Consider the following 19,715-nt stretch of genomic DNA (forward strand, 5'->3'; position numbering starts at 1 on the left):
AAGGAAGGAAGGAAGGAAGGAAGGAAGGAAGGAAGGAAGGAAGGAAGGAAGGAAGGAAGGAAGGAAGGAAGGAAGGAAGGAAGGAAGGAAGGAAGGAAGGAAGGAAGGAAGGAAGGAAGGAAGGAAGGAAGGAAGGAAGGAAGGAAGGAAGGAAGGAAGGAAGGAAGGAAGGAAGGAAGGAAGGAAGGAAGGAAGGAAGGAAGGAAGGAAGGAAGGAAGGAAGGAAGGAAGGAAGGAAGGAAGGAAGGAAGGAAGGAAGGAAGGAAGGAAGGAAGGAAGGAAGGAAGGAAGGAAGGAAGGAAGGAAGGAAGGAAGGAAGGAAGGAAGGAAGGAAGGAAGGAAGGAAGGACAATTTATTTAGCTAACTTTAGTTATAAAAAACTAATGTTTTTCAGAAAAAAAACTGTTCTGCCTACTTTTTAAATTATTTCTGCAGATATATATATGCAGAAATATATATATATATATTAAATATATATATATGTATGTATGTATAAGTAAATAAATAAAAAAAAACCAAAAAACAAATCGTGTACCATTCCAATAAAAAGCCTTTTCATTTTACTCTTTCTCTGGCAGCTTTTCACATCTGTTTTTGCACTGCACTTTAGGACATGGGATATTTGAGAAACACAGTGTATAAGACCTGGTATACAAGAATATTACAACTATGTATCACAAATGAACTATATCATATCTCACAGCTCAGAATGGTAATTCTGTGGTTAATCAAACAGTTGTCACTGTTTTCACAATTATCCTCCTAACCCTTCTTTTCTTTCAGTGGGGAGGACTAGCAGTAGTGGAAGTGGTAGAGGCAGGATGTTACATACTTTATAACATTTTTATAACTTTCTAAGCATAGCTTTCTGTAGCCATTTATAAGAATGGGCTAGTCACCATTATATTTTGCTATTTATGAGAAAAACAGAACTGTGTCCTCTCTGGAAAACTCAAGTATGTCTGAGATTTCATTACTTGACTTTACTAATGGACTTCTCTCTAGACAGGTATAATAAATACCCTTGATTTCTCAAGTGAAAAGCCATCAAGCTGCACACTTCTGAAAAACAATAGTCACATTTTGCACATGCCCTGAAGAAGCACAGTGCAGAACTTGGTAGGTAAATTCGCTGTACAGTGGGCCCACTTTCTCCAGAAGTGGAAGTTCTGGCTGATCTGAACAATGCAGGGTCCCAGAATCTCCAGTCTCCATCCCACAGGGAGGGATGTCCTCTGGAGGAAAATGTGGAAGGTGAAGTTTCAGAAAAGGCAGTGAGGCCTGCGAACAGATGCATAAGAGAAGAGCCTCCTGGGCTCTAAGTTTGAGTATGGGGTAGCAACTGGTTTGAGGAATGAAGGTTCTGGCTGGGAAAAGACACTGCAGACTAGAGCTGGCTGAAATTGAGAGACAAAGGTTGCAGTAAATATGAACATGACAGAATAGAAAGAGGAAATGAGAGAGATAAGAAAAGCAGATGTAACTATACCCTCTGAGGAACACTTCCAGCAATAAAGCTTGGGAGAGCTGAGGCTTGATACATCACTGGGGACATGTTCCCAACCTAACAAATCTTGATCCACAGAAAAGGTGGCAGCCAGCACTCACTATTTACCCTGTTAGTTCAACTGGTGAAGGTGGCTGTGGAGAGCTGATATAACCAGAAATCATGCTGATAGCATGTGCTGGTTCATCAAATCAACACAGGCAAGAATTTCATTTTTTCATTAATCATCTGGAAAAATCTATGTGAAGAGTTAGGTTAGAGGGATTTCATTTAAACAACAAATTTCCTTCCTAACCTTATCTTTATAGCCCTCTGAATTTTTTTATATCCTTTTTTGCATGTAGAAAGTCATAAGTAACAAAGATGACTAGAACTTAAGACATTTCTTTCTGCTCCATTACAATTATAAACCGATATTATATATCCCAAATTAATCCAGTATCCTAAGGAATTTAAACATAAAAAAGCATGCATTCCCAATAAAGCAGCTGTAACAAATTCTTGGAGCATAAAGTTACTCAATTTAAGACTGTTCTGCAATTCTTCAGAACCTGTAAGTATCCACCCCTACTAGAATCTGCTACAGGATTGCAAAGATTCAAATTGAGTGTAGTGATAATAATTACCAACTGCCAGCCTTTGAAGAAAAAGGAGGAGGAAGAGGGTGTACAGAATGACTACCTTGTTACCCTGAGCTAAAAGGTTCATCTTTTTTTCAGTTGCAGCTGATTTGTTTAAAAAGGCATCTTTCTATTAGTTAGTGCTGATTGTTTTTGGCAACACATTAAACATCCCAAATCTTCACTTAGGTTAAAAAGTCAGATGAATACTTAGTGTGAGTTTATATTGTTTTTCACCATTTCTGCCACATAACTGATAAAATTGTCCCAATTGCAAATACTAATAAAGGACAAGGAATGGATTTATGCTTTATGAAAGGCTCAGCAGGTTATGAAAGCAGTCCTGCCTCACATATGATGATGGAGACTGCTAATCACTATGATAGGCAGACTACTGATTTCCCACTGTGAGTGATCATACTCAATATCTGAGTTTGTGGCCTACAATGAGAACTGGGGTCATTTTTCATTTGAATATGTAGGTAGCTAATGGACAAAAAAGACTGTAAAGCTCAAATGCCTTCACTTTTGGTGGCATCCTTTCCAAATCTTTAAAGTGCAGATATCTAAACACTTCTTATGCAGCCAGTGAAAGCCAAGGGTGAATGGCATCCTGTGAAATCAAGCTTTTGTTTAGGCAACTAAGCATGAACACAGGACTGCAATTTTTGGCATCTCCTTTCTGAAAATTTTGCCTTAGCCACGTTTTATGCATGGGATTCAGCTCAGATGTCTTAAATACATGGCACAAACTGATAAAATTTCACCAACAATGCCAAGCTCATATATACACGGACATTTTATAACCTGTACTTGTAACATTACTTATTGCTTATAATATTTTAGGGCAGAGGAACAATAGTCATGGGAGAGGGGGAGAAGGAAGAGAAAAAAAAAAAAAAAGGAAAAAAGCAGCTGATTTTTAGCAAAAACTATATTTTACATAACTTGTTTAATTTGATGGTGTTTCTTTCATAATGAGAACAATGTTTTCATTCCTACTAATCAGAAGAAGTATACTCTTGCTTTACATTTCACAACAGACCTTTACTTCATGCACTTAAATTTTGATACTGAATAATTTTGATTCCTGAATAATGAATTTCAGAGTATGTCTGAATTTACTGATGCCTAAAAACTATTCTGGAAACATGCACTCAGTTTCTCTGTTTTTAAAACATTTTAATTATACAGAAACACTGTGATTTCCAGCATATTTTAAATGGGTTGTGACTACCTATGCTTACCAAAACCCACAGCATGACAATTCTTGGCCTCAGTAAAATTTCAGTCAGGCTGTTACTGAGTTGATATTTTCAGATATTAAATTAATTTTCCTTTCTCTCTCTATTAGAAGTACTCATAGTTAGAAGGAGGATTTTCTGTAATTTTTTCATAATCTTTTAGTAATTTATAGGAATCTACTTAAAAGTTGCTGTTTGTTTCATTTTTTAAGAAGTAAATTACATTTACAATTATTTAAACTAAAATATTTACATGAAGACAAAGTAGCTTAGGGCACTCTAGTCAGTGTTTAAACTAACACACTGTTCATACAAATAAGAAGATTAGCACTGAAATACAACCCTTAAGATTCTAAAGTCTACAAAGTAATTCAGCCTCTAGAAATACAATCTGTTTCTTAGTTCCCAAATCATATAAGACTAGCACTGAGAAAAAGTTACAGTACAATAATAACATTATTATTACAAGACTTCAACATATAGTAATAGTCTTAGTCATCATTAAAGCTTTTTTATGATTGTATCTCATGAAAAGTACTTTTTTTTTTTTTTATAGAAATGAAAAAAGTTACAATTATTATTTGGTATTAAAATGATACTTTATTGTGGCTTCTAAAACATCACTTCCATGAAGTGCAGTGCTCATTAGTGAAGGTTATAAAATGCTATATTAATGTGCATCTAGCAATATGTGATCTTATTATGGCTTTACCTGACCCAGTAAAAGTGTCAAGCGATCCATCTCCAGTTGTTGTTGTTGTTTCATTGCTGTTCATGGGCTCTGTTTTGACTGCAAGAAGAGACACTACATAGAAGAATAAGTAGACATGAGATTTTACTTTTAAATTTATACCAGAGTCCTCATGCCAGTCTAACTAGTGGTAGTCCAGATATGATAAGCATGCGGTGAAACAGCTTCAACCTTTGCACTACCACTGCATTGAGGCACTCTACCATCATTCCATCTGGAACAGCCATGCATCTATAGAGCTTTTCATCTGTGCATTTGGCTATCTATTAGCTTTAGCAACTGAACTATCTTCTGGGGAGATTTCAGCCTAAATCTAGATGATTCCAGCAGTTCCCTAGGAGTACCAGAGAGGAGGGAAACATTAGCTGTCAAGGGATGTAGCACACCAAAATAATAATGTTGCATGATGAGTGAAACAATAATAGTATGTTTTCATGCTCATGTGGAAGCAAATTACTTGTTAGCATTCTGCCTTTCCCCTTCCCCTTTTTTGTAGCTCAGTCAACAGCAAGCAATTTTCCATAACAGAAGAGTGAAGTTTAAAATGAATAAATAAAAACACAAAACCAACAAAATAGTAGGGCACAAATAGCAGCCCTGAGAAATCAGCTTCTAATTCAGAGGTTACCAAATATTTGGGTCCACTATGAACTCAAAATATTTCTCACATATCTTCATGCACTCCTACCATCCAAGCCACAGCTGAGTGAATCGCAGCGGCAATTCAGCTTCTAAGAGGCATTCCACTGGCAAATGTGGAAAACTCTGACATTGGCAAACCTGAACAAGTTACCACCACTGCCTTGCGAAGGTCAGTTACGCATGATCAGTCAAGAAACAGAGGCACTTTTAGAGGTGATTCAGGCCAAATACAGCCTGAGCTGTCCTCAGGGTTCATCATCCCTCTGAAAATATGTCGAGCACAGTGTTTGAGCTAAACAAAGGATTTGGTTCTCACATAAGAATAGTGGACAGAATAGTATCTGCAGAACCACACTGCTATTCCTCTCTGTGTGATCACAATAAGGAGCTCAGGATTTCATAGCAGAAAATACAGCCACTGGATTCCCAGAATAGGTGAGCACTGAGTGTCTACATGTCTGCTGACATACCTCAGTCCCAGCCTAATTGCTTAACAGATCTTACTCCATTAGGTCATATGGGATACTGCAGATGTTACAATTGCATAAATTACCCATGCTGAGTTCAAAGGGATGTCTGTTTAGGTCAAGCATGGAGGATTTGAAAACCTGGGATGTGCTTATCTCTGTGATATGGAGAGTGCTTGCAATGTTAATAAAACCAAGCAGCCCCATACACAAGTTACAGTTATGCTGTAGCTGTGCATTTCTTTTTACTGTCAAGACTTTAAAAAAAAAACAAAACTTGAAAGTGCCTGTCTTTTAAATGTAGACTTTTTTCCATCATTTTTTGTCTTTAATAAAACTGACACACCCAGTCTATTTTCTCTGCTGGCAACAGCAGTAAATTAATTTGGTATGAGATCATCAGGAAAGAAATTTAGCCATATTTTTTCAACTTGCTGTGCAGTCCTTGTCATTATGCAGTCCATTATTTTAAGATTTTTTTTTTTTTTTTAAAGGGGGGGGGGGGGGCAGAAATTGCATAAATGAACAAAGTCCTTTGTCAGTGTAATTAGTGGTTCCTGTTTCTCTATTTAAGTGAGAAAAAGGTGCTTTTATTTTCAGCAAATCAATAAAATGTATAGCAGAAGAAAACTCAAAAGCCATTTCCTGCAAAATAACAGTTCCCTTTAGTATCTGTATATTACTGCATACAGATGTCTGCATATTCTTCAGAAGGAGAAAGACAAAACATACTATATTAGAAATCACCTTATCTCCCCCCTTCAACATCTTTGGTCATATTTTACTTTATAAACTGCATGCATCTTTTCTCTGCAGAGTGTGAACATTTACCTACATGAAAAGCAAACCCTACTTCTTAGTACCTTTAATCCTTACTATTCAATAAAATATTTCAGTATTGTCCATACTGATCTATAAGCCTCTGTTTAGTGCTGCATCCAGAAGGACACTTCACTTTATGCCAATTTTTTTCTTTAACCAAAGCTTCAGCATCTAATTGAAAAGTTTACTTTAGAGTTACTTATATTTCTGGTTAATGCCAATTGCAGTGCACTTACATTAGCACAAATATTTACCATCCTTTTCTCTCTCTGTCAACCAAAAAACAATCTAAACCCTCTCACGTACTTAACTTGAGGGAAAACACTGTATTGGCACTGTTCTTTGTTGAAAAATACTTGTTGAAAGTATTTTTATGCTTTTGATTTTAAACAGTTCTACAGGCAGATTTTATCAATTTAAGGATCATCAAGATCTTTCCTCAGTGTAGCTTGACATTTGGAGCATTACCTTCTTTAAATAAAAAGTAGCATATCATTAAAACAAGAGGAGGAAAAAAAGCACTGAGAAAAAAAAGAAAAAAAAAAAAAAAAAAAGAATTTTAACAACAGATTAAAAAGCCAATAACATTTAAAGCCAAAATCGAAACATTAGCTGACAACAAGTCAAAACACAACATCATCTCTAGATTTCCTGACACATGAAATAAAGCATGGTTGTGATACTACTAAGGCACCCTCTCTAGACATAGTGCAAAGATCAAGAGTTTGAGCCATCATTGTGAATGAATACTTCAATGAGTATCAATGCAATATGCTGTTGTATAAATGTGGATTAAGTTTATTAAATTCTGAAAAAGTAAAAATATAAAGCAATATCAATCTGTAACTCCACTTGAGTGCTGCTGACAGCAAAGACTCCAGATGGTAACAGAGAAGTGTTACTCTGGTGGCTGGCTGGGGCAGATAGTGTACAAGGGCATACAGAAGAAACTGTGTAGAGACAGCTGAGAGGAAAACTAATTTCTGCCTTCAGCTTTCTAACAGCAAGATAGTGAGGAGATGAAGAACAAAGCTGTTGTCTTCTCAAAGGTACTGTGTGAATTGATAGGAAGCAACAGACACAAAGAAAAAGTCTGATCAGACCTGAGGAAAATTCTACATCATGAGAGTAGTGAGTACTAAAGACAAGAGCCCAAAGAGGCTGTGTTGGCCAAGCTGACCTCCAGGAATTGATATCAAACTTAATTATGCCAAGGCTAACTCAGATTACAACCCCAAACAGGCAGCAATCTCTACAGTGTAAGTTCTTTACCTAATTAAATGACAGGCCAACATGACTCTCACTCTTCCAATCTGTTCTAAATAATCTCTCTGAAAATGAGTACTGAGATTTTAGGGGTAGAAGATGCTACTGCTATGCCCAAATGCAGATAAACACATGCAATAGGTAGGAGGCAATGAGAGCTGTTAGTGCAAACAAGTGTGAGTAAAAGCTCATTTTCTTCTGAGTTCTTTTTTTTCTTCTGTTTTTAAGAAGCCAACAAGCTATGAAAGTTGCACAGAAGACAGCAGCTGAATGTAATGCATCGCCTGAAGTGGCTGACAGCTGCCTGGAAAGCTGAGGTTCAACTTATAGCTGCACTGTACTAGGTCAGGTGGCAGGAGACAGGGACCAGGTTCGGCAGAATGCCTGAGATGAAGGATGGGGATGGCAGGCACATGGAGGAAGCTAAGCAGCAGCAGCCAAAGAATCCCTGAAGCACACATCTCATGAAGGAATGGATGATGGTACATACACATCTCTATGCAGCTCAAGCACAAGCAATTCCTTTAGGATATATATAGTAGATGGTACCAACATAGCACAGATTGGCCTTACTGTGACATACTCAGCTAGAAGCACAGACCTAAGCATGCTACTGCCTTTGGAAAATCAGCGTTCAGTTTGCACAAAAGGTGATGCATCCACAGTAACGCAAAGACTTTCATAATATGCACTAATAGTAATTAGTATTTAAGTTACTTATCTCAACATGCTAAACATTTAACTGAGGTGACAGACTAAATTAGACTCCTTTAAACTTAAATTCTTGAAACTCAACAGAGCATTCACATGAAGTCATGAAATCATAAAATCATAGAATCACAGTATGGCTAGGTTGGAAGGGACATCAAAGCCCACCCAGTCCCAACCCCTCACCATGGGCAGGGCTCCCACCCACCAGCTCAGACTAGCCAGGGCCAATCCAACCTGGCCTTGAGCATCCTCAGGGATGGGGCACCACAGCTTCTCTGAGCAGCCTGTGCTACTGCCTCACCACCCTCTGAGTGAAAAATTTCCTCCTAATATCTAATGCACATCTCAGCTCTTTTAGTTTAAAATCATTTTGCCCTGACCTATCACTATCAGACTGTGTCATATCATTATCAGCCTCCTTTCTAAGCTCCCTGTAAGTACTGGAAGGCTGCACCCTGGTGGTGCCCCTCTTTTGATGCAGCTCTGGATACAGTTTGCCTTTTAGGCTACAAGCGTGCACCAACTATCTGTAAACCAGGACTCGCCAAGTCCTTATCTGCTGGGCTGCTCTCACTAACTTCCCCCAGTCTATGCAACTACTTGGCATTGCCATGATCCAAGTGCAAAACCATTTACTTTAGATCCAAGTGCAAAACCATTTACTTTTACAGAAAAAAAAAAAAAAAAAAAAAAGTTTTTCTGTGCTCATCTGATTATTTCTTTTAAATTTAATTTAATTTTTTAAAATATAAAATCTATCTTGGAAATGATAAACTAAGCCCAATTTTATTTTTGTTTTAAAAGGGATATTTTTGAGATATTTCTAAATTTAGTCCAAATCTTCACAACTTAAACACTTATGTAAAGGCTTATGGAGAGTCATGAACATTTACACAGTGGTTAATCTCATATGCACTGTAACATTGCCACATATATAATTATTATTAATCACTGAAACTCAATAACACATGGGAGAGGAAACTTCTAAATGAAAACAGCAGCTTGAAAAATCTGGACAAATATTTGTGAAGAGGAAAGTTGAATAAGCATTAATTAAAAGTGAAAGAAGAAGTAATTGTAGATATAATAGTAATTTATAGTAATTTGTGTTCAGGTAGTCATGTAATGCTGTACCTAAAAATCAGAGAAAAACAGATAAGCACTCTGTGCAAAATCTGCTAGAATTCCAGAAATGCTGAACACTACCAATGCTCAGCATGTTCAGCAGCATGGGGTTCTTTCAGGCTCTCAGAGCATGTATGCAGTTAAGTGAATTTTAAGTTAGCTAAAAATCTTGTTTTTCTATTGTCTATCAAAATACGGTAAGATCAGCACATACTGCAACTTCCTTCTGTTTTTCTGGCTGTGGGAAATACCTTTGAGAATGGATGGAAAGAATGGTGTGAACAAAATAAGATGGAAATGTTCAAACCACAGAACAAAAGAACAGAGCAAACCAAGAGATGTTACACAGCAGCCACAGAGACACATCACCACACACATGCACGGTACCAGGGTCTCTCATACTTGTTGCAGAGGAGGGAGTACTGCAACTCAGCAACCAGTCTGCAGTATTTAAAACAGTCATGTTGTCTCCTGAGGACAGGAATGGTATAATGGTTCATTGTCTGAATGTCTGTTCAATGTACATGAATATTCTACAACACAAGTAAGCGTTGTTACACTTTGAACTAAGTCTCTTAACTGCACTGCATTGCTTTCATGAGCATTATTTTTACTGGTTTATTTATGCAAGTATAATATACAGGGGCATACAAATAATAGTGTTCTTTAGTGGTATGCTCAAAGTTTTCCCTTCTCTTTATTCTGGAATTAGGATTCTATTAAAAATATAAATAGGTAGAACAGCAATGGTTCAGTCTTTTCTGCAGAGTTCTATTGCCCTCCAATGCACATGCACTTTGTACTGACATTCACAGTTTTTTCTTTTTAAATAAGTGAATTAAATGCTTTGCACCGTGGCCAGAAAGAACAAACTATATAGTTGGTTTTCTAGGGGTGCCCACATGTAACTTCCAAGAAAGAGGACTGAAACTACAGCTTGAAAAATGTGCATGGTGACACTCTCACAGACAATAGTGGGGCCATGACTCTGTTTCAGAATGTGACACTCTTCCTCCCATTCCTTGCATCACAGCTATGGCACAACTTATTATATGAAAACATTCAGACATCCGTGGTGTAGCTGCATGGTAGTACTTTTCATTTAGTAATAGAAACAGTGATAATAACCAGTAAATTTAGAGTTAAACCTAAAAAATCCTTCTTGACAAACTTTCACTACATGCCAAGAAATGAAATTAGCATGCTTATCATTTAAGAAAATTATCTAAGCCAGCAGCAGTGATAATTTCAATGTACTTCTTTTACCAGAGCTTTTAAATAAATCTACATGGATGTAGTTTTGGGTATAACTGTAAATCATAATTCAGCCATGAAGTATGAAGCTGAAAAAGCAATCTATTTCAAGTTACTAGCAGGTATAAAAAAGCTTTTAAGAATTTGTTAAACTATTCCAAAGCTTTCTTACTATCACCTTTGAGCACTTCTACCTCTTCCTTCAATTAGTGCAAATTGGAAAAGTGTTGCTGGGATTAGTAGAAGTACACCAGTATTTTGTATTTCTTTCTGGGTTTACGTGCAAGAATTTGAGCTAGGCAAACTTTCTATGCACTGTAAATGTCTTACACTTACCTCCTGTTCCATTTGTTGTAACTGATGTACTACTGAGATTAGGTTTATCCAGTTTAGAGCTACCTGGTGCATCACTGCTTCCAACAAGATTATGAGGACTTGCTAGATCTTGCATTTCCATAGACCTGTTAAATGAAGTGACAGTGTATAAATATACTGTGGTTTTGTGGTGCTGTTTATAGCAATCAACTTTGAAAATTTATAAGGTACCTAGATTAATACATTGGTAAAGGTTCCTACGAGAATATTTTATGTTATTCTTTTTTTTTTTTTTTTTTTTTTTTTTTTTTTTTTTTTTTAACTACATCTAAGGAAATAGCCAATAATTTGTTGTGAACAGCAACAACCCCAGTATTTTCTTCCAGGTATTATGAAGTAAATGTCACTAGCTCCCAAAATCGGTTCAAATTGCTTCTGAATGACATGACATATACATAAATATACACATACATGCTTGTGTATATGGATATATGTGAATGGATGGATGGGTAGCTGGATAAACGTACATATATATGTATTTCTTAGAAGAAAACAGAAATTAAGTGAAATTTCAGTGACCACACAGCAAACCAGATGAAGGACCTCTGCCTCCCATTAGCTGTATAGTCATTGAATTCATACTAAATCACAGCAAAGGAACATACAGATAAAAGAACAGAGTTATTACATAAATCCAAAAGATTCTTCACTATGAAAAAAAATATGCATATACTCTAAGTGGTTTATTATTATTTTTTTTTTTCTTCCACATAATTTACAGGTATCTTGCAAATTTTTTTTAAAAAAAGCAATTTTGTAGGAATAGAACACAGTGGACTTCAGCATCTCAGTTATACTGATAGACTGTGGATGGCTTTCATTCTGTGACAACAGATCTGCCTTTCACAGACAAAGTAGAAAAGGAGTGGTTCTTGTTAGACTGGTAATAGAAATCTAATTTGCAGTGTGTGCTTGCCTTTTCCTTGCTTCAATTATAAATTACACATATATATATATATATATATTTTTCCCTGAAGAAACCTTTTTTCTATGTATAAGCAAAGTTGCCAGCCCATAGAACAACCATTTACCATATGTTGTACTATAAAGACCAACAGAAATCTTACCAAGTTGTAAAAGCCACTTGCATTGTAAAAGATTGAGATGGCTAATAAGAGAGGGACAACTGGGACAGGTCAGTAAGTGTAACAACTCCTGTATCTTCATATTCTGGCCAGAAAGTGCAATGGCCAATTGTTGAGGCAAGACCCAGCATCCTAAGCATTTATTGCAAGTTTCACTTTTAAATTGTCTTCCATGCTTCCCACAACCTCCTCCGGGGGAGAAAAAAACGAAACCTATTCTATCTTTACATCTAATACAGCTATGCTGTCTGAATCTGATTTTGGTTTCTCTGAGATAAGAAAAAGAAAAAAATCCAGATTGAAATGTCTATAATTATGCGCTCCCAATTCAGTTGATCTCCTGGATTCCCTCTCATTACATTCATTTTCCCCAAGGCACAGATTTAAAGCTTTCATGTCTTGAATATCTTCCAGTTTAGGGAATACTACATTTCAACTGTGAAAACACACCAAGGCCTTATTCAAAGCCACATGAAGCCCAGGCAAAGAATTTCATTTATTCCAATAAATGTTTGAATCCAGCCAGAGATTCACCACTGTGCCAATGGCAAGGCAGTTTTCCCAATAGCAGACTGGATGAGATGAAGTAAGTTGATATTGCAGGTTGTGTATTAGCAGGAAAGAATTTTACTGCAATATTCGCAGAAATGCAAAGGCATAAACTGAGATTTGAACTGCCTTGACCTAAACTTCATCATCTAATTGTATATACACTTCCACACATCTGTCAGCAGTGCATTATAGCTTTTGTCTACTGGAAATGTGATCAGTGTTAGATGAAATAAAATGGACTCAAGTGGTTTGCTATTCTGTCAGTTTCTGCTTAGCAGTTTCTGCACAAGGATAGCAGCTAAAAGTTAAAACAAAGTCTACGAGTTTCCAACTTGTACATATTTAAGGGAGCAGGAGAATGCTACACAACATAAACAATGTGTGTTCCATTGCATAGAGAGTTTAATACTACTCATGTGTTCACTAACAGTTAAAGTGTCATGATATCCTGTTCCAGTATGATCGGTCCAGAGATGTTCACATTTGCTTATTTTCTTGTTTAGCATGAAAACTACAATGATTTATTTCCAGACAGCTATTTATCATGGTCACAGACATAAATGCTTCAGCTATATTTCATAAGCAAAATCATTGATTCATCCAGCTACTGTATGTAAGGGCTATCAATATTAGGCACACTTCACACTGATCAGATTTAATCAGAAAAGCAATACCACTGATTTTCATTTGATTGCCAAGAACATAAACTAATTATGTAAGAGGAATAGTTTTTGTTCCACACCAGTATGAAACCTTTGTGCAGGAAAGTATACTGTCTAGCAAAAGGCATATATAAGGCAAGCTCATTACTAATACTATCTTTAAAGTAGCAAATTTACGCACAAACATTTTGTCTGGATGAGTAAAAGACATCTTGCATTTAAGAAAGTCTAAGAAAAGGATATTTAAAATGATGAAAAGCTTCACAAAATCACCTGCATACATTTATGCTTATCCTGGGTGCTCTAGCTTGTGTGAACAAGTAAAGGGATTACTTTAATATATCACTGTATGATATATTTATTCAAGTACATATTCCCTTCTGTGTAACAGATGTCATTCAAAACACCTTTCTGGATGCGTTTTGTTTACTTTCAGCCTAAAAATTTCTCAGAAAGATGTAACAGACCTACTCAAATCTTACAGCTTCAGTGAATAAAGGATACAGGAAAAATGTTTTAATAAAATGGATGAAATAATTCCAACATCTTGAATTCATTTTGTCAGACTAAATGTTTATCAGAGCGCTGCTTTCACTGACTTAATGAGAAGCAGGTTTGGGTTCAGTATGTTTTCTTGCACTAAAAGTTAAAAAAGATCATCTCTGAAAGACCAATTAATACTTCTAAATTTTTGCAGCTATTTATTAAATACTTATTTTCAAGGATTTTCGAGTGTGATTCAATTTAGGCAAAGTAAAGTCCATTGTTAAGTCTGCTTTAAAAAAAAATACATTGTAAAGCTCTTTTTCCCCCCTTTTTTTCTGCTCGGCATTTAACTAGAGCTTGAGCTTTGGTTTACCCAATATTTAATTGTCTCAGACTACATCTCAAGGAAATTAAGTAAAATGTTAAATTGTATAGAATGATAAATTTTGGAAAGAAATGCATTGCTCTGCTACATATTTTAAATTCCTGATTGTTGGAAGGCTGCTAGTATGACTATAAGCTTATGAGCAAAAACTGAAATCTGGCAAGATGAATTTGTCTTTTACTCTGCTTTGGCTATGCTTTAAGTCTTTGAAAATTGGTATTTGCACAAGCTTAGTGGATCGTTTCAGAGGCTTACTGGAAAAGTCTCTAAAACATCCCATTTGCACAGAACAGCCTCCCAGACCTCTGCACATTTCAGCTCCAGCCTGAACATAGAAGGAAGCCATGGAAGTGGGTTTGCACTAAGATGACTGTTCATGAATCCTGGCCTCCAGGTTAGAGCACATTTTGTTTCCAAATAAATTTTCCCATCCGTCCCTACAGTGGCAGCTGAACAGAACCTGCAGTAGATCCTAGACCACTGAAGGATACAGCCAAGTATCATGTGCTAACCTAGCATAGGAAGTTTTCAGCATGGCTAATTATGCCTGCCCAGTTTAACTACATTTCTGTATAGTTTCTATGTAATTTTATGACTGGTTCAAGACTTGCCTCTAGGGTTCTATGTTTTTTTTGGTTTTTTTTCTGACTCCTTTCACAACTCAAAAATCAATTGCTTATTCATGAATTCTACAAGTAGATCAGAGCTAGGTAATGTTCTTCTTTAAAGAGATACCATTTCAATATGTAAACTTTCTGCTATATAATTTTTCTTTATTTTGAAATGTTTTCTACTAACAAGTTTGAAAGTATGAAGTAGTTCATCAAGGATCTATAGAAGAATACTTATATAGAAGTGGAAATAAAGTGCTTTATGCCTCAGATAAATATTTTGCAAATTCAAAATAAAAGGGAATTAGAAGGCTATTTAGAATTGAATAATTTAATTTAGTTTCTAAATTAGGAAGAACAAAAAGCATTTAAAGGTATTTTTCTTTTCAAATTTCCTTAAAAGGCAATTCTCTATGTAATTTTTTTTAGCAGAAACGTTACTAACTTCACTGTGGAAAAATACACATTATTTGTTTTTTGGGGGCATTAGTTTTCACTTTTTTCTTACATCCCTGCTGTTGTACCCCCATTTCCCACACGTCATTTGTCATTTCCTAAATATGCCAAATGTTCTCACAGAAACCGGGAGTCTGGTCCAGTCAAGATGTCAGCTACTTTGGAGTCTCAAAAATTAAACAGACCTGGAATCCCCCTTTAATATTAACTTCTAGAGCAGTATGAATGTTGGGTGGCTCATCTAAATCTATTTCCAACTGTTGTCAGCCCAGCTTTCTCATCAACTACACAGTTTGAAGACAAAAAACTGTTCAACACCAAGGATTTCCACAAATACATCAACACAACAAGCAGCCAAAGAACAATTCCCAGACACATAACATTTCTAATTATTAAACTTATAGTAAAATACAGATTAGTATTTTCTTTTCCTGGTGCTTTTACTCTGTGTATGGTACTTTTGTCACTGTAAAATTAAAGATGAAGCAGCAAAGCTGATGATATACTTGCTCTATTGGGATAGCTGCCTCTATTGTTTTCACAGGCTCATCAATGCCTGCTTTGTACCTTCTCAAGCTCAAGAGAAGGCCAAAATATCGCATCTTATGCTATTCTAGGCAGACTTACAAAAGCATACAAGTTCTGAGAGGGTGCTCAAGAGTTACAAACACATAATGCTGCCAGACACTAGAAAGAGTTCCTTTCCACTCTCCTTAAGGCCTTGTTTCTTAAACTGTAAAGTGATCTGATATAGTGCTAAGAAGCAGTAAAAACTGTCATGCTATGCTGATATAACCACTAAGTTCCTCAGTTCCTCAGACTCTTATTTTATTACTTCTATTTTAACAGTTGCGAAAACAAATGCTAAACTTTTTGCAACTATTTGGGGATGGAAGGAGAGTTCTCTCTACATAATTTCTATTTGTTATTGTTTGGAAATTGGGGTATCAACTTCCATGTTAAAAAAATTAAGACAAAGAAGCAGAACTTATACCACACTGATATTCCAAAAAATACTTCTCTGTCAATCTGTAACCAGTGTCAGACAAAGGGTAGTAAAGGGAGTTACCTTGGATGAAACAGAGAACAATGTTAGCATTTCTGCATATTAATAAATAGCACATCATTAATAAATAATAAAAAAGCCATGGCCTTCAGCTTCATAGAAGTGTAACTGTACAGTAAGGATTACAGTGTGTTCTTATAAATATGGATGATTCATTGCAAACTTGAATATCATTATGCAGCTGCCTAGTACATGATTTCAAGCTCTTAAGGAAACAAACTCTACTGTCACTGCAGTAACAACACTGTGGAGAGCATCCTTCTCATACAAATAGACTATAAATTAAAAACAAACAAAAAAAATAAATAATCAGACTTGCTGAATTTTATATTATAGCTTCTTAGATCTCAACAATGCTGCTTATCTTGCAGGGCACGGGACTCCTGCAGCGATCCTTTGGGGCACAAAGTGGCACTAGCTGTGATTGTATCTCATTTTTCCTTTCAGGCCTATTGTCTTTCTCTTGGCTATTTAAGCTCTAATTCCAGGAGAAAAAAACCTCATGCAGACAGTATTACTTTACAGGAGATGTCTGCCAGGCAGCCAGTGTCATTGCTCAGGCTGCACTTGGTGCAGAGGACTCAGACAAGTCCGGGAGCAAACAGGTTCAGTGACAAAGACAAGTATTGTAGTGTGTCTGAGGACATCATTTACAGCAAGAGAAAAAGAATTTCTTTGAGCAGCACTGCCACATCTTCCCCAGCTCCCCCTTTCCAATTCCCCAGCTACACTTCTGCTCCATTTTTGGCTCTGAGCCACCCTGGACTTTGTGCTTCCTGACAGCCAGGTGTCAGGTATTTTTTGTCTTCATTTCAAATGTCAAAGGTCATATCTTTTGTTAGTCTAAGATGCGGCTTTTGCTATAGTAATTTGCAGATACTGTTCTACAAAAAGGGTATATAGATATGTTCTCAATTGATCTAGTGAAAAAAATACGGCAAAACCCTATGAACAACAACTGCTTCCAAATTCAATTTCGCTTTTGGAGGAAAAGAAAACATGGCATTTTCTTCTTCTGTCTGAGGAATAAACTGAAAACGAACAGGCTAGGATTTCTCTGGTAGTGCTGAAGCATACTAATAAAATTAGAAGGCTCAGATTTTTGTACTGCATAGTTACTGAAAACTATTAATTGCTTGAGAGTCAGATGCAACATATTCTCCCTGATTCCTGATCAACAAAGATGTTATTTAATTGTTTCCAGCAAACCACACAACACTTTCTATTCTGGTGCAATTAAGCTGGCCACAAATCCACATCACAGTATTTTCTCACTCCCTTCTGACTTCTGCTGAAGATCACTGTCATTTCCTTGATGCAATGAACAAAAAATGCAAAATTAATTTTGATTTCCACACTTGTGGATATATCATAGAATCATTTCTAGGAAATGTTTCCAGTTTCTTTCACTGGGCACGCTGTCCATTTGTCCAATGTCAAAATATTCAAATAAAAATCAATTCAACTCTGGGAACCAAAAAAATTTACTACTTCATGTACTTTCAGAATAAACTCAAGAGTTTTCTTCACTTACAAAACACAAGTTCACATTAACACAAACAGGCAGACTGTCACTGTTTTGGCAGATAAAAAGAAATCTTTTCTCTGTGTGGTCCTACTCAATTCTGCCCCACCAGCTTGCAGTCTGGGATTGGTTTGATTTGATGAAGGCAGATGACAGTTTAATATGGGAAAGTTTTATTTTCTGATGCAACAAATGGATGCTCATTTAAAAAAATAAAAAATAAAAAAATAGGGTACACACAGTGATAACTTTCTGTTCAGCTGGATCCCAACTTTCAAGATTTTTTTCCTGGACTATACAAATGTGACTGCCACAGGTTTGATGTCACGCATTTTTAGTTCAGGGTCTGTGTTTCAGGCACTGTATTTCAGGTACCTGGCAAGAAGCAATGTGTCATCTGAACAAAGATTTCCTGTTCACTCCTAGAAAAAGGCAACTAGTTGGAGAAAAAACACACTCTGTGACAAGCAGAAAACATGTCAATTTGTAGGCAGTGTGGACCAGAAGTTGTTCCCCAGCTTAAGGACATGAAGGGTAAAAGCTGAGAAAGGGCAGGGAGCCACACTTTCTTGATCTGCATACAACCTGGCCCACCTTGACCATCTGGCATTTACCAAACCCACACCCCATGCAGCTTTAGAAACTTCATGTTATCAGTTTTCCCATGTCTCAGCCCTAGCTCATGCAAGACATATTTAACATCCTGCCACAAGCTTAGCCATACAGCCCACAGGCTGGGTTATGCAATTCTAGTCCCAGTATGAACAGAAAATACAAAACGGTATGCAAGGGGTTAAACTCACGTTTAACCTACTGTTTAAAAAAAGGTGACTAAAGTAGCTTTTGAAGTTGTTATGTGAATATTTAAATAAATCAAAAGCGATAATGACACTGCAGTTCCACAGGGAGCTGTCAAGTATCCAGCTTACATGAAATACAGACTACCAGATTACAGATATGTAAGATCTATATATACCGGTCTTTGGATCACAGGGCCACATTTTCAAAGACTAGTTCACCCAGCAGCTCCCCTTCCCACTTCTGATCGCTTCCAGATGTCATCAGTGCTTATGAACCTTGTGGTTCTAACAACATGATGATCTGTGCCATAAACAAATAACAATCACTTCTGAGGAGATGGCTACCACATAACCAGCAAGACTGCAGCCACACTTCCCTCACCACAACTTCGGTAGCAAAATTGGTTGGGGTGACTTCTGCTTTTCCTGCATCTCCAGCCAGTGACTGGGTTTTGAGCAACAGGCAACAACACAGATGACAGAAGGATCTCACTGAGTCTTCAGTGTTTCTAAGCTTAACTTCAGCAACAAAGACCGTTTCCCTATATACAGAGGAATATGCCCGTACATAACTGACAATCAGGTCATACAGCTACTAGCCTGTTTCCAGTCTGTCCCTTATAAGAAATGACCTTCAAAGTCACACAGCTTACTGCACATCATTTCTAAGCATCTCAGGGAAAACATCTCTCATTGAGTGACAGTATGGCTTTAACTGAAACAGTGAGAGGACTGCCTGGGTCCAGATATTGGTGCCTGGTCTGTATCTAAAATATTAATTGCAACACAAAAATAATGCCAGATTTATTCACATACAACAATACTTAGATAAATCTAAAACTGGGAAATCAGAGATGAGAGGATGGTCCTGTTGAAATTGCTTCAAATTTTGCAATTGGCTTCAGTGAAGCCTGAACAGCATGATATAAACATTAAATCACATTTTCATAACAAAAGAGCAGAGGGTGGGTTGTGTCTCTGACTCCCTGTTGAAATATCTGTTACGCTTCAAACTAGTAATTGAAACACTTGGTTCTTTGTCAGGGTTTGCCCAAGGGAAAGAAATGTTTTCAGGTGTGCAGTACTGGAGTGATCATACCTAATTCCAATGTAATTTCTTTAGCCACCAATACAGGGGCCTGCAAGAACTCCATCCATTTCTAGAAAGGATAATAGTTGACTAAGAGGCGTCAAAAGCATTGTCAAAAATGAGCTCAATTCAAACTTCACATTTTAATGCAAACATTTTGAATATGGGAAATACTAACACATCTGACTTCTAGCAGTGAAATATCCCTTCAA

At 36.7% G+C, this 19,715-nt stretch overlaps 1 protein-coding gene across 47 annotated transcripts in view; it reads right to left on the bottom strand.

The window, feature by feature from the left end:
• The window catches only part of EYA4 (EYA transcriptional coactivator and phosphatase 4), a 147,998-nt gene that overhangs the window by 40,932 nt on the left and 87,351 nt on the right, over positions 1-19,715 (bottom strand). For 17 of the 47 annotated variants that reach the window (XR_014944839.1, XR_014944837.1, XR_014944838.1 and 14 more), the window contains 3 exons: positions 10,747-10,871; positions 9,559-9,627; positions 4,085-4,177 (listed from right to left, as the gene is read on the bottom strand). Coding sequence is in view for 36 of the 47 variants with exons in the window: in XM_085543602.1 (XP_085399728.1) it covers positions 4,085-4,177; positions 9,559-9,627; positions 10,747-10,871 (287 nt within the window). In the remaining 11 variants the exon portion in view is untranslated. Of the gene's footprint in view, positions 1-4,084; positions 4,178-9,558; positions 9,628-10,746; positions 10,872-19,715 lie in introns of those variants that run through there. The other 30 variants (XR_014944840.1, XR_014944841.1, XR_014944843.1 and 27 more) reach the window with 5 other exon arrangements.

Source organism: Coturnix japonica, chromosome 3, assembly GCF_054131305.1.
Source record: "Coturnix japonica strain WE chromosome 3, WE-NBRP24, whole genome shotgun sequence".
NCBI classification, from domain to species: Eukaryota; Metazoa; Chordata; class Aves; order Galliformes; family Phasianidae; genus Coturnix; species Coturnix japonica.